Raw genomic sequence first — 16,307 nt, 5'->3', positions numbered from 1 at the left:
GTTCTCAAAAACGACTGAGCAATTTTTATTAAACCCGACATGTCAATGTAAAATTTAATGAGGTAAAAGTTAACTTTAAAAGTAAAACTTTTACCTTTAATGATCTTTTCTCATTAAAAATGTATATCAGTGCTTATATGACGAATTTTCAATAAACCTTCCTTTAAAGTATCTTTAAATTTTTTTATTTGAAATAATTAACCACTTTGAACTGTTAATTGTATTTAAAAATAGGTAAATAATAACTATGAAAGAATTTTAGAGTCAAATAAAGGAGAAATAAAGAGAGGATTATCTGTGGGTTGTAGAAACAGCCTGGACCATCCCATCTCTTTGGATCCTATTCATGGTTCAACAGGTGGACATAAATAAAAACTTTTTAATGTTTTATTTGTTACGGTGTATATAACATCAAACGTCCAAAGTGTAGTGAAAACAAAGAACACTAGCTTCCAAGTGATCACAACAAAGAACTCACCAAACATGAAATGATAAAAATGAATTTTTGTATCACATTTTAATATTCATAAGTTCCCGGCTTTGTTAAACTGTACTCTTGGTAGAAGCAAAGTTGATATTCCTCTTTAACACCTAGAGAAATCCTAAAAACCACATTTTTAAAGTAACGATAAAATGAGTTTCATTTACTATACGAAATACAGAAGATTTCATTGATTTGTTGAAAAAAAATTAATTTTCAGCAGTTTTTAGGATGACTTGGCACGCAAAATTTAGAAGAAAAAATAAAGATGAAGTTGACCATTCCTATTAGTAGAGAATTTAATAATTTTGTAAACAAATACAATGTTTTGGAGCAACTGTAGTTTTTGTGAGATGGGCCATAAACTTGGAAAAGAGATTCTTGAGTCTCTCTGTCATCCTCAATAATAAAAAAATGGCTGTTTTGAACAAAGAAGATCATCCTTCATTTTTCTTAATAGACCAAAATTGTAATGGATGAAGTTTTCTGCACCACTACCATAATCTGCACTTCTAGATGGTAAATTAGTAGAACTGATGAGTTTCCCTCACAATTTAGCAGTCACTCCAACAAACGCCTAATACTATAAGCAATGATGTACCAAAAAACTCTCAGAAAAAAGAAGTAAAATGTCTGTGAAACTTAGTCAAAAAATTTTCCATGGCAATAAAGAATAAAGAATCATCAATAAATTCTGTGATTGAAGAATATTTTTTAGGGAGAAAAGGTGGGTTTTTTCAATGAACTATTAATTTTTGTACAAGTGATGCATGTTTCTTGAACTTAATGGAAACAAAATAGGCAAGGAGTGATTCGTCATTGGCCACCTTAAAGTGTGGTAGAACATCCAGTATTGGCCAGAATTGATCTCAAATGGGCGATAAATAGGTTGACTAGAAAAATAATTTAAATAGTCGATTATTGATATTCAGGAACAAATTTCAATGCAATATAGAGAGTGTTTCAATGAATTAAAAAGTTTAAAAAAATATATAACAATCAAAGCTTACCTATAGAAAACTTTAAGTAAAAATATAGAATAATAAAAAAACCAAATTTCAAATTGAAAGGTAAATAAGGTAATGTCACTTAAGCTGTGATACCTCGTATCTCTGAAAAAAAAACTTAATGTAATTTAAAAAGAATAATTGTTAACGCTTCACTCTAGAGACATTTCCATGAGAATTATCCAGGTCAGAAAAAATTATCAAGTATCCTACAAAATGATGGTTGAGATAAGCCTTAGATATAATTTATTGATTTCACCAGAGTAAGAGGTAACATAGCTAAAACAATAACAAATAATCAAAGAAATAAGTAAGAACGCCAATTAAATGTTTATTTTTCAATAATTATTCAAATGCTTTTACAGAAAGGTCACTTTAATAAATAAGATTGCACTAAAATTAATAATTAATAAATAGTTATACTAAACCTTTTTAGTCAACCAACAAAAAACAATAAATTTTTCAATGGTATTGCATTAACAAAAAAATTCATATAAAAAATTAAATTTAAGTCTCATAAAACGTAACATAGATTAAACAAAAAGAAATTAATAGATAATAATTCTTCAAATGGTTATAAATAATAATATTACTTTTAAAGAGATAAAAAAACAATTAGAAATAATAAGTAGGTGGAAAGCCAACGTAGTAGGAGAATAAATTCTTAAATCTAGAAAAATTTCAGACACTGCAAAAATATCTGTGCCAGACAATTTTTACTAATTTGAGCATAATCTTTAATTAGAATAGACTGATATAATTAAACAATATTAATACAATAGTTTTCACATACCAATGATGCTTAGTAATCATACTTTGTTTATAATGATGGTGGAATATGTAACGATACTGTCTAAAAATATAACGAATCATTAATTAATATCTAATAAAATGAAAAAAAAAAAAAATACAAGAGTCAACTAATTTAGATCTTTGAGTCATTACGCCTAAATGAATAATTAATTTAATTTATTTTTCGTTCCCAAATGAATAACTTATAAATATAACAGAATTTTTTAACCACTTCCATTATCAGTATAGATCTTTTATTTAATATATAGAAAAATAAATACTTTAAACATTTTAAATCATTGGGAATAATTAAAATTAATATTTTTGTTACATTTTCCACCATGAACAGAAAATTTTAAACTTTATTTCACTGAATCGAGCAGATGAGCTCAACCTCAGTCGATATTAACACTTGATCCCTATCAGTAATTTAGTTATTCAAATTCAATACAATATTTAATAAAGACTCCACCAAGGGAATACATTAAGATTAGGCTCTTCAACATTAATGTGGACAGAATCAAGAATTATCAATTGGAACAAGTGACCAAAACAAAGAAGCCAAGTGCTATATGACTCAAGGAGAGAAAAAGAGAGAGACATTAATTAAACAAAATAGTTATGTAATAATATACTTTTTATGCTAGATGATATAATGTGCAAATATAAACTCCTCATATAAAATTTAATAAAGAAATATGAAAATAGAAGGCTGCATACATTCTTAAATAGGTGAAAATGATAAATGAAATGAAAACAAAAAGAAAAAAATGTCGACAGATATGTTTCGTTGTTTATATGTACAGCTATTTATTTTAATTTAAACTATTTTGCCAGATTCACATTCTCATTCGAAAGTGATATCATTAGAAACAGCAATTATGAGAAAAAAAGGTGCACTCTTGAAAGTAATGTCACTTAAAAAATAATATTAAAATGGAATGATTGTCGTACACAAGATGATGGACGTTTTATAGGTTCAAATAAAGCTGGAAACCACAAACTTTTAAAATGGATGTTTCAGATTTAGAGTAAAGGTGCACCTAATTTTTCATCAACTATAGAACTATCCTATAAGTCTTATTGGTTGCACAACCTACTTATTTAAAATATCAAGAGAAAATAGAAAATCAGTTACTGGATAGAGTTGAATCGTAGTCTAAGGAACAATAATTGTGCCTTTAACAATGCTTTGGCTTTTTTTTTTTTTATCTTAATTGTATATAATATAAAACTTTACCAGTAAACATTTACCTAGATAAATAAATATATGTATAGAAATTTTATAAATAAAAACAACAAAAATATTGCACTCGTTATCAATCTAAAAATTCTTATTGCATTTTAAATTCTCGGACTTCACAACCTTAACAACACCTACTTCAGTTTGACTAATGTAAATGACATTTTGTACTTGAATTTACGAGAAGCCTAGACTAAATCTCTAAAGCCTCTAGGTATATTTACACACAAAATAAAAATAAACAATCTGTAGAATACGACCCAACTCTGAGGGATGTACCTTGTAAATAAATAAGCGATTTACACAAATATTTCAGTACAAATATATTCTAAAATTACTAAAAAACAAAAGTTAAAAAAAAATCCTCACATATTTTGTGTTACATACGGGTACTTACATGGTATATTTTTTAAAGCTTGAATGGGAAAAATAAATATCCACCTACCTGGTAGAATTATAAAAATACTAATTTTAATTTGTAACTATAAAATATTTAGGTCAGCAACCAAAATGGCTCAAAATTTTTTTTATATCCACGAATAAGTTTTTTAACAATAGATTAGTCGTTTAACTTGAAATTTATTATAAAAATGATGGATTTATTAATTCCTTAATAAAAAAATAAGTTATTACTGAACTCCGAATTTTGCTTTAAAGGTCATTCCATATAAATATATATACATATATAAGGAGGAAACTATAGGCAATAATCTGTTTACTTATTTTAAATAAGATATTTAGATTTAACACTCCTAACAGTCAAGTTTTTATTCAATAAAAATAGAAAAGACTTTTATAACAAAAAAAAAAAAAATTCCCATTCTTGCAAGTAAGTAACCATATTAATACATATGTGGCAATAAAGCATTTGTTAAGTATATTAATTAATATTGACTACAAGTCCAATATCATGCAAATTTCTTTGATTATGATAGTAAGCTCATGTATTGCCTAAAGCACAGGGAGTGTGGGACTATAGCTGACGCCTAACAATTAAACAATTTTGTTAAGATTTATTGTCTTTCCTACCCTCCTTGTAGAATCTTATATCGGGCTTGAGCAGCCAACTTGTCAGCTAAGACCTCCTACTCATTAAACTAGCCATTCACTAACTAACCCGTTATATATTGCTAATAAATATTAAATACCAACACAGTAGGAAGTTTTATTTATCCCTTCCTTCACAGTTTTTAAAACAATATAATTTCATTACATATATTTTTCTCGTATATTTAATATATATATATATATAAATGAAACATCTAAATATAAAACTACATTTTCCTTTTCTAATAAATAAAGTACATGAATATGTAAAGATTTGATACGTATAGAAAGACGAGATAATAAATCTGTATTAAAGGTATATTATATATTAGTATATATGTATATAATTATATAATGATAGTAACATAGATACTCTTTTTGGTGTTATATATTATGCAATTCGAAGAGTGTTTGGTAAAAAATAAAAAATATTTTATGACAAGGACTAAACTTATAATTCGAAAAGAAAAACTATATAATCCATCAAATGAAACTAATACATAATAACTAATAAAATATTATAATTTAAAAAAAAACCTAGTACAACCAGATAATACAGCAAAGAGCTCACAAATATAATAAATATAACTAAGCTACCTATAAGATATAAAATATTAATTTAAAAAGGGGATAAAAGGCTATCATCAGTTCATTTTGCATATAAATTAATACAGAAAAAGATCAGTGCTGGCAGGAAAGTTATATGTAGTGAGCATTTCACATCAATTAATAATAACCACCCAGTATATTTCTCAATCAGTAATTTTATGGTCCAAATGGCACGACTAAAAGCTAATACCTATATCCGACACTGTATTATCACCCAAAAAACTATTAAATATATAATTATATATTATAATAGTAAATATTTTTGTTTTAATTATTTAAACTTCTACCACAGCCCGTTTAATTAGTAGTTTTAAAAAATGCAGGTCATTTTGTTTATGCCCAAGGGATTGTGCGAATGTGAAAATAGGAAGCGTTAAGTAATTTACTATACTAATTTTGAAATGGAAAACAAAATATTGAAATCAGATTCTATTTGATATTCGAAAAGACAATTAATTGTTATATTTGTGCCATAATGGTAATTTCGTTAGCTGGATTAGAATGCAAACCTGGGCTTCTCAAACACACAAACCATTGAAGTGCAATAAAAAATACTAAAAGTACATAAACAATAACATCTAAGACACCGAAAACAGTAAGACAACATTCACCCTACAGAGAGTAAGCTAATACTAAATGTTAAAGAAGAAAACAAACATACAATAAATGGAGATAAGAAATGCTCTCTCTTTTTTTTCACTTTCTCAATTCATCTATTCTTTCTAAATATCCATCCAGAAACTTTCCCAGGCACAAACAACAAATTTGGCATATTCATAACCACTATTTACAACCGATTCAATTATCCTTGATATCATTTTATAAATAAATACTGTTCTTCCCTACATTTTCTTACCGCCTGGTAACTAACTAATTTTCTCAGTTAATAAATACCCCTAAACCATACTAAGAAATAAATATTTAGAACCTCTATATAGTAGATATATGAGCTGCAATAACAAGATCCGATAACAAATAATAAAGATTCTTAATTTGGCATTTCGCTATTGCAATTAGCAATATTGTCGGAGAAAAATTTAGCTAAACAGTTAATATAATAAATGGAAATAAGCTTCCTACAGTCATATGAACTAACACGGAAATGGAAGCATTAATTTGATATTTTCTAATAATAAATTATCCACACTAGTAAAAACAATGCAGAAAATATAGCTATAAATATATTATTAATATTCCATCATAAATTCACATTTAACATGTTAAGTGATAAAAAGAGAACTAAGCAAATAGAACAATTAACTAGTATACCCAACGGGCCTGATAATAATATACCATGTCTGAATATAATTCATCAATATAGCAATATTTACCTGACTTGACACTGCCTAAACCTTCCTCCTGCATCAGGTAATACCCTTCCTAATTAATTATTACAATAATATCACATCAAATTACAAATTAAGATTGTCACTATAAACATCTAACTGTGTGCCTATACAAAGTTACATATCAGCATCTAATCAGAATCAGACATTTCAAAGACCTTTTTATTCCCAAAACGTCAAAAGGCCTACTCGCAGTCGCACTAACAAGAGATGGATAAACTACTTTGTTATTCAATTTAATTATTGTTCTGGTTTATCATAAACTGATTTCTGTATAAATGATACTTAAGCCTAAAACAGCCCGAGAAAATTTGATATTCTTACTTCATTTTATTCTTTTGAGCAACTTTGTGGTCAGTTTACATAGAAAAACTTTGTATACATAAATATAAATAAATTAACAAAACAACGGATAAAACAAAATCTTCTAAACCATATTCAATTTCTTGTCAATCGAAACCTTTCTTTATTTCAAAATACATTTCTCTTTTGTACTATTATTAAACAAAATGAAAATTAACTACGAAACTAACGAACGATTCTAGAATTTTATAACAATTACTAACACAAAAACTATAAATCTATTCTATATGTTATTTATGAAGCAAGTAGTTCAAAAAATTTATGGAGTCCAAGAGAGCACTTTACGATATTTTTAAAGATTTTTTTTTACAATAAAATAGTCTTAGGTGCTCAAAGTTGGGCTTTGACCAATACCCCATAGAAAATGCTAACAAAGCCGTCACAGTAACTGCTTGGTTTTTCCTATAATAAAATTTCCTAAATATAATTATCTTATAAACATTTATAGTGTTACACTGGACCCAGGCTATGTGATAAAACTGACATTACATGTATATCTATTATATAATATAACAATACAACATTTAATAATCCAAGTACCCATAGAGTAAAGGCAAGCACGTTACACAGCAAAGTAAGGTGTTATCATTTGGGGGACTATTTTTGCCTAAAATATAACTATTAAGCACAGTATGCATGAGCTAATTACAGAATGATTTAGGGGGGAACACATTGAGCATACAATTAGGGCGGATACAAATAAATATATTTATATATCAAAGATGTGATTCTACATTTTTAGAATACAAATTTCATTAGGTAAGAGAGGGTTCATTATTAGGCCAATAACTTCGTTGTGGCCTCTTGCTATAATTCTCCCGCTAAGTAATCCCCCAAGATAAGGGCACATATGAATATTTTCAAAATAGGACCCATAAAGTTTAAAAACTAGTCAGTCAAATTCATCCAATTCATAGCACTAATCGAGTTATAAAAGCTTAAATTCGAATTTGAAATATTTTTAAGAAGAAAAAATAAAAACAAAAATAGGCAATTTCTTAAAGGTATTATAAGAAGAAATTATAAAAAAAAATATTAAAATTAAGAATGAGAAAAGAAAATCTCCCAACAATATGATCAAATAAATGTCATGCCAGAGAGCCGTTTAGAAAACAAATATTCCATTAGCTAATATATGTATATATGTAAGTAAATATACATATATATATATTCTTACAAACAACATTCACATTAATGGATATCAAATAAATATTTTCAAACAAAAACAATACAATAAATAATATAATATGATATAGAGAACTTAAGTGCACTTAATAAATGTTAGAAAAATAGCTTAAAAGAAACTTCTATAATGAATTGATTTCTTTTAAATATAAGTTCATTAGGGAATAATCAAATGATTATAAATAATTTTGAAAAAATAACAATTAGCATTTTGTCAATAAAATATTAAGTTTTTAACAAAATAAATATATTAGTTATTACTCTGCTGGTGTAATACTCTGCAAGACTAGTAAGTTGTTGATTCATGGAGTGTGGACATAAGAGCACAATACATATGTGTTCTTGCACAACGTGTAGCAACCATCAGTGCCTTTATTGCATTTGTCAGCCTGCTCATATCTGCAAAATTTCATATTAATATATAATTATGTTTAAACAATTATAAAAGGCTATAAACAATGCTTAATCTCATTTATTTATAAAGAAATGTGAATATTTTTAAGTACAATATTTTCCATTATAATTCTTGTCGTCATATAAAGGACAGCCTACATTTCATCAGGAACCACTAACCATGAAAATTACAAAACCAGTCTAAATCACATCTTTATGATCTCTCAAAAGATATTGTAATATTATATATTATTACTGAATCTTTAACAAGGATATATATATAGCTAAGAAATTAGTTTGTTAATACTAAATTGATGAACTATCTCTCGGATCTGAAAAATACCTTAACACTACACAGACTTGTGAAAGTCTTGAGGCTTTATATCATCAATCGGAAGTGCAATAATAACCACACAATACAAAGTTTACATAAGTGAATTTTTGTAATTATTATTTTACTATTTGATGCCCGTTGAAGCTAATGCTCTAGGTACACAGATTTTTATTATAAATTTGAAAATTTCATGTATATACTTCATATACTTATATGTATTTACTTATTTTTGTATTGTACTTATATTTTATTTTCTAAGTATTTTTTGTATGCACATATCTGTTATACATGAAATTCTGTATCTTTTGACAAATAGTATGGCAAAATTCTTCACCCTTGAGAGTTTGAAAAAACATTGACAATATTCTGCTTATCATACATGATTCCGAAATTATAAATGACAGGCATGATGCCAATTATTTTTCACCATAAGTATGGTGGTCCATTGGATCACAATGGATGACAAAAATAAATATATGAAATTAATATAAATAGAATGCATGTTTCAGTAACAAGAGCGCAATGCTTGACTATCACACATTTAATTATTCTTGTTTAAATAATAAAATCTAATGAATACAATGAAATATATAAAAATAATTGAAAATATAAGTCGATAATAATTAATACCTTGGACAGTATTGAGTATTTCATCCATTCTAGATTTTTGGACTTGCTTGATAGAATCTAACCAAGAGGCTATTGAATCATGAATCGACGGAGAAAGCGATCTACCACCTCTAAGCGCCTCCATTTTATGAGCCAGTGTTAGAATCCTCGCATGTTCTCTTAGCTGATCAACAATCAACCTATCCACTCTTGTAGGTGAAACAGGAAGTCGAGGCACTGGGATTGAGTTTGTAGAAGACACCTTCTTGCCAGGATTGTACCTGAAACATGATGGTAAGTAAAATCAAGGGTATATTAAAAAAATATATAGTTTTGAAGTAGATGGGTCTGGAGGGTGGTTAACAACAACTCATAAAACTGAGGGAGCTGTTTATTAAATGTTGACAAAATTATTAACATTATAATTATTATTATTGGAATCTATTTCTGTCTCCACATCCCAGCCCAGTTTATACCAAAAGTTTTGATTTTAAAAAATTTTACATTCTAAAAAGTACACTATAAAATACAAACAGAAGAAGAATGTAATTCCATTAAATATTGGTCAATGTCATTTATAGTGTTTTTTAACTCATTTCTATAAGGATGAAAGATGTCGTTCTGAGAACAAACAATATGGACATTGGCCCTTTTAGAAGCAAAGGTGTAGTTCCGAGAACATCACTTTGACATATTAAGAAATAAAAAACATTACCAATGGCTTTGAATGATACAACAATGGAAATATAACATATTTTTGTTTCTTTTTTGACGTTGTACTTTTCAGAATTAAATGATTAATTAGTTACAACTATTTTTTAATACAGGACTTGTTTTAAATGAGTGTATTAATAAGTCCTAAAGAACCATTTGGTTCTTCATGACTATAAATATATCTCTATTATATGGATTTAAGATTTAATTGTATTAAGGAAATATTATATTTGTTATTTCCATGAAAAAATATTTTTTAAGAAACACAGGAAAAAAGTTAAAGAGTTTCTATGTTTCATAATCAATGTCTCCCATTTTTATTCAAAACTTGGGCTCAATTTGGAACTAATACAAGCTACATAACAATTGATTAGTGCAGAATCAAAACAATTAACAGTTTCTGATATCTTGATAAAATCTAGATATTATCAGGAGTTTTCTGTTTTTTTTTTTAATGTTTTAGTTTATTTTGATGAAAAACTGCAATATCCTATCAAAAACAAACATAATCATCAGGATTAATATCCAAGATAATAGGAGAGTAAGAGTTTTTTTTTTTTTTTGTTGTTTCACCAACATTATGGAAAAGTGGAGATAGTTTTGTTTCCAAACTACTAAATTATTTTATAACTATGACATTATACAAAAACAAATATAACTTAACTTTTCAATTAGAGTATGAATTAGATATTAATGAAACATGATATACCTTGCAAGATCAGCTTCAGTTTTCTTCCTTTCACTCTCCAGTTCCTTAAACTGGATGTAACACTGCTCAAGCACAGAATGTAATTCAGCAGAGCCACTACTACGTCTAACAAATAAGAAATATTTTTATTAGACATCAATTAAAAAACTCGTTTTTTTTAAATAGAATTGGATAAGCCCTTCAGGCCTAAAATATCTTTTATGGTTTAGATTGAGGGCAATTTTAGAAATCACCAATAATTCTGTTATCTACAACTTCATTCATGTCATGTTATATAATGTCAGCATTTAACATCTATTTTAATTTTGTCTTTGCCTTATCAATTATAATCATGAAATGTAACAAAATTGTCTTGACTTTTTTATTCACTTAAAAATCCAACGTTTCAGCCAATGTGGCCATTCTTGGGATATCTATATATAAAAATATTATAAATTATCCTACCTTATTTTATTTTCACAGCTTCAAAATAACTCATTTAAAGGTTGCAACTATTCTTCCTTTGTTAAATGCATTAATATAACCTATAATACATAATTAAATAAGTGAAAACATGAAAACTATTAATTTACTTTCATCTTATAGTCTTATATTGCCATGTTTTTGTATACTATTTCACTTATTCTATTTACATTTCCTGTTAGACTGCTATCAACTACAAATTCTGCTTTAGTTAGAATATTCTAAAATAAAATTTGAAACATAATAAAAATATGCCAGGTCATGCAGATAGGTTTCTATTGTTGATAAGTTGATTAAGTTAATATAATAATGTCCATGTTTTCCCCAATTTATTTATGTTTTATAGGTTAAATTGACAAACAGCCTGCAACCTTTAATGACTTATGATGAGGCTATGATTAAAAAATTAAGGTAGAATAATTTATGATATTCATCAAGTTTTGTTAATAAGATTGTAATCAAAGTTATAAATTAATAGATATCCTTGAAAATGGCCAGGTGGCCAAAATATTTGAGTTTTAAATGAATAAAGAAGTGGAGATTATACGGATATATTTTATTATAATTGATAAACCAAACCAGCCAGCCTCTAACAAGAAAAAAATGTATATATATAAACTTTGTCTATTTCTGTAAAGACAATTTATTAATATTTCTAAAAATAAATTTAAAAAACAAGACATCATAGATTGTAACATCTTAAATTTTTTTTATGCAGTCAATTACAACATAATATACCTGAAGGATCGGAATAGTGCAGGAGGAAAAGCATCATAAGAATGAATGATATGATCTGAAGGTCTCAAGTGTAGAAGGAGAGGGTCCAGACCTAACCGTGGTGGAGGGAAACCTCCATCTGTCTTGTTATTGTTTGCAACAAATGGACTGTTGTTGTTATACATCAATTGGCCCCTGACACCATTAAAATTCTGAAAATCACAAACATATTTATATCAATGACAAATTTATAATATTTCTAAGACATGAACAAAAATAAATACTGAAATTACTTGTGTGTTCTTGAAGTGTGAAGTGCGTTGTGCGAGAGGACGCGGAAATCCAGGGAGAGGTGAAAATTGATTTGGACTGGTAGGGAACATTTCAATAGGATGGGCTGACTTGATACCAAAATCACCATTTGGAAAACAGTTGCTCATCTGTAAAAAATATAATTATTAATATTTAAGATAAATAAAGGAAAAAATGGCTAAGTACCAAAAATAAAATACAAGAACAAACTAAACCAGAAGCAGAGTACTAAAATTCAACTGGTTATAGAATCAATTTCAGAAGGTCATCGACAAAAAAAGTAAATCTGAGAGTTATTCAAAACAGAACCACATTAACATTATTGATTCAAATACAAATAAATTGGTACAAAAATAATGTGATATTAAGAAGTCATTAGTACAATGAAACATACTGTGGCTAATTAAATTTGCTATTATCACAATATATAATTCAAAAAAATCAGAAGTTGATATCCCTGAAAACTTGACACTTCATTAAAGATCATCAAACGGGGTTCAGTTGATCCTATTCCAGATTTAATGTTATCTTTGAAAAAAACCCACAAAATTAAGCATAAAACTTACAGTTACTACAGTTAGTAGTCAGGGACCTACAGAAGGGTTCATTACAAAAATAAATCAAGATATTTAACCATTATCTGTTTTTTTCAATTCACTGTTATTTATGTTTTTACAAGCTCTGAAGACTGTGGGTCTATTAGGAAAAAAATACATTTAAAATATATATGAATATCCAGAAAAAACTAAATAATCTAATTTTAGTTTGTCTTTTTTCCATGCAAATTAGGCTTTGAACTGATAAGGTACCTTTTTTAGTAGTCATTAAATAATTTCTACTCAACAATTGAAAATTATTTTGAAACAATATGTTAAGAACGACCAGTTTAAAAGTTTCATTACTGTTAGCCATTACAGAAATCTACTTGTTTTATTTTATGGCGTTTTCCTTCTACTTTGGTTTCATAATAAATGCAGAAGTCAACTTTTAGAACCAAGAGGTAGACTACACTGTTTGATATAAATAGAGCTACATATTAAAAATTAATAAATAACCACTCGTTCACAAGGGTTACATATGGACACATTCACGTTAAGTACAGGATATACATAATAAATAATAAAAAATATTTAGAGATACTGACTGTCAATGGAGATTCTGGTTGAGCAGAATGTAGAAGGCCTTCCAGACTCAGGTTGAATTTATCTTTGTTCAACATTTGTACATAATTGTACATCTGTTGTTCGTTTGGAAGCTCAGTCTCACCAGTAAAAACACCTACATTAATAAATAATAATAAATATAAAGGAAAAATCATAGAACTCCTTTTCTATTTCAGAGGAAAAAAATACTACTTATTTTAACTATAAAATTGCATGATAGTAGCCCCAATAGGAAATAGTACTTGGTAACAACTCACTTTTAAAAATTAAATTAGCCTGAATTTGTTAATGGCACAATTCATAACAGACCATCAATAATAATTATAAAAGTAATAACGGAAGATAGATCAGAAAGAACTTAAGATTTGTATAATCTGAATGGGCTTTGGTAAAACTGATTCAATGGCAAAACCTATTAAGATTGCTCATTGCTCAAGAGATTGGTTAAGAGATAAAAGGTCAAACATTGTTTTTCTACAGACTTCTGGTTCATTTTATGAACGCAAAATTATTATTATTATTATACTTGAATAATTAATAAAATGATTACTACAGATTAAAAAAAGGGGATTTACTGGACTGCATGGATTGTAAAAAAATGATTATTTATTTAAATATTTCTATTTCTACAAAATTATTAATTTCAACAAATAATACCTGTGTCAATAATAAAAACTAGATAAGTCAAATTACATATTAATTAAGATTAATAATAAACTAAATGTAATGAAATATCCTGCAATATTTTATTTATTTATTATTACTTTTTTTACTGATTCATAAAATTTTTTTTCTGATATTCAAATTTCAAATAACCACAATTTAATTTTCATTGGTTTAAGTATTCTTGCTACTCTTGAGCATTCATTTAGAATACAACTTAAATTGACTTACCCAGTTTTTCATGACTGCCACATCTATTTGTGTGAAACCATAACATCGGGACTTTAAATATAGAACCAAAATAATATATTAAACTGATTTTAAGATATGCCAGGGCGAGTATACTATAAATATATATAAAGTTTTTGGAAATAAGTACTTTGATAAAACAAAAAAAAAAAGAAAAAGCTGTACCTGAATTGAGGTCAGCCTGGAAGTATGAGGAACTGTTGAGAAAATAAGGGGATTCCTTCAATGAAAAGCTCTAAAAACATAGAAATTAACTTTTATAAAATTTTGCATCAAGAATAATTGGAAAATTATTACAGATAACACACAAAATGCAATGTTTGATAAGAAAATAGTTACCTGTGTACTCGTAGGGGGCTGGACGGGGGTACTACATTGTGTATCTATGTTCAGTAAGCCCATTTTATAATCTACATCCTAAATTTAAAACAAAACTTGTCAAAGAATAAAATAAACATTAATGTGTTCAATTGATTATTTAACCCTACTATATTAATAACATAAAAATTATTAGGCATGTTAAGTCCTTATAATAAACAAAATACCTGTGGGGACAAACTTGGAAAAGGACTATGAGCTCTTGTGTTATTTTTGCTTGACCACAGCTCATCTCCTGAATTGTATATCACATTATCAAATCTATAACCAACATAAAAAAAAAAATTACTCCTTGATTAGCTTATCATATAATCATATCACTAAAAAAGACAATACTCACCCGTCTTTTTTCTTGGATACTTCATTGCAATCATCATCCAAAAGTTTGGTTACAATATCATCAACTATTGAATTTCCAGCTAAGGAACTATCATCAACATTCCTTCCATTCTGGAAATAAATATTTATGGAGTAATAAAATTAAAGTAAATTTAATTAATAAATTCCTTCAATCATTAATAAATTACCTGCAAAAAGTCTGAAGGAGTAAGTTCATAAGACCAAGGAGAATATCCTTCCATACTATTTGATTTTGGAATTCCATTGTAGCTAGACCCCTATTCAAACAATTATTTACATGTAAACAATAATAGTTGACAAAATATCTATTTAAATTAAACCTAAGATACAAAAAGATGGGCAATGAATCCAAACATCTGTTCTCAAAACATTAATTAAATATTATATTTTTATTTAAAAAATAAATTCAAAAACATTATTAAATAGGGATGAAATGAAATTAGGGCGAAAATGACCAATAAATCAAATGAAAACTTACATAAAACTACACTTTCTGGTCAATCAAACAAAAGTGAAGGGGAAAAGTTCTACACCATATTTAGGGCAACTAAACAGTAAATAGAACATCAGAATTCCTTTAATATAAAATTCAGATACTAAATTAAATGTAGTCACTTCAAATGCATTCGTACTAAATTTATTTGTTTTCTTTCTAAATATGCCACCTCATTAAACGAACACATCTGAGTTGGCAACAGATGACATTAGGTTAGTAAGCACTATTAAAGATTAAATATAAAGCCATGTGATTCTGATAAATAATTTTTGGAATACAATAAAAACTTTTATAATTCCCCACCTGTTGAAAATCTATTTTATTTGAGCCAAGAACATTCCCTACGCGTATCTCGGACAAAGCCATTACACTTCTTCTGAACACATACTTGACTACACTACCCTGAAATTTCTCGCAGGTGTTGCGGACTATTTGCTAAACCCAGTCTTACCATTCATCTTTTATAAATAATATTTCATGTAAATGTAATGGTTCCATCAATTTTGCAAGAAAATAAAATTATATTGATAAAAAATTTTAATATAATTTAATAAATAAAAAAAAAATTAAAATAGTTTACAATGACGACATGTAAAGAGGAGATATGAAAAGAGTAATTTGCATTTAAAAATATAATTTCTTATTAATAATTATTTATATTAATATTAACTCATA

General features: G+C 27.2%; 1 protein-coding gene across 3 annotated transcripts; it reads right to left on the bottom strand.

The window, feature by feature from the left end:
- Positions 1 to 1,799: 1,799 nt before the first annotated feature.
- Positions 1,800 to 16,043, bottom strand: LOC106682107 (uncharacterized). 3 transcript variants are annotated; one of them, XM_014422787.3, is made up of 13 exons: positions 15,936 to 16,024; positions 15,615 to 15,683; positions 15,304 to 15,393; positions 15,117 to 15,226; positions 14,944 to 15,037; positions 14,738 to 14,815; positions 14,564 to 14,633; positions 13,468 to 13,601; positions 12,305 to 12,451; positions 12,033 to 12,223; positions 10,833 to 10,937; positions 9,431 to 9,690; positions 1,800 to 8,472 (listed from the first exon to the last, which is right to left on the bottom strand). In XM_014422787.3, the coding sequence occupies exons 3-13, from the start codon at positions 15,355 to 15,357 to the stop codon at positions 8,360 to 8,362; spliced, it is 1,356 nt and encodes a 451-aa protein (XP_014278273.1). In that variant the 5' UTR covers positions 15,358 to 15,393; positions 15,615 to 15,683; positions 15,936 to 16,024; the 3' UTR covers positions 1,800 to 8,359. The 3 variants fall into 3 exon arrangements, with proteins under 3 accessions (XP_014278273.1, XP_014278271.1, XP_014278272.1); XM_014422785.2 differs by lacking the exon at positions 15,615 to 15,683 and having other exon boundaries at positions 15,936 to 16,043; XM_014422786.2 differs by lacking the exon at positions 15,936 to 16,024 and having other exon boundaries at positions 15,615 to 15,835.
- Positions 16,044 to 16,307: the final 264 nt, after the last annotated feature.

This window comes from Halyomorpha halys, unplaced genomic scaffold, assembly GCF_000696795.3.
Source record: "Halyomorpha halys isolate HHAL.00 unplaced genomic scaffold, Hhal_1.1 Scaffold390.1, whole genome shotgun sequence".
NCBI classification, from domain to species: Eukaryota; Metazoa; Arthropoda; class Insecta; order Hemiptera; family Pentatomidae; genus Halyomorpha; species Halyomorpha halys.
Note: the sequence above shows the minus strand (reverse complement) of the source record. Positions and strands in the feature narration are given on the sequence as shown.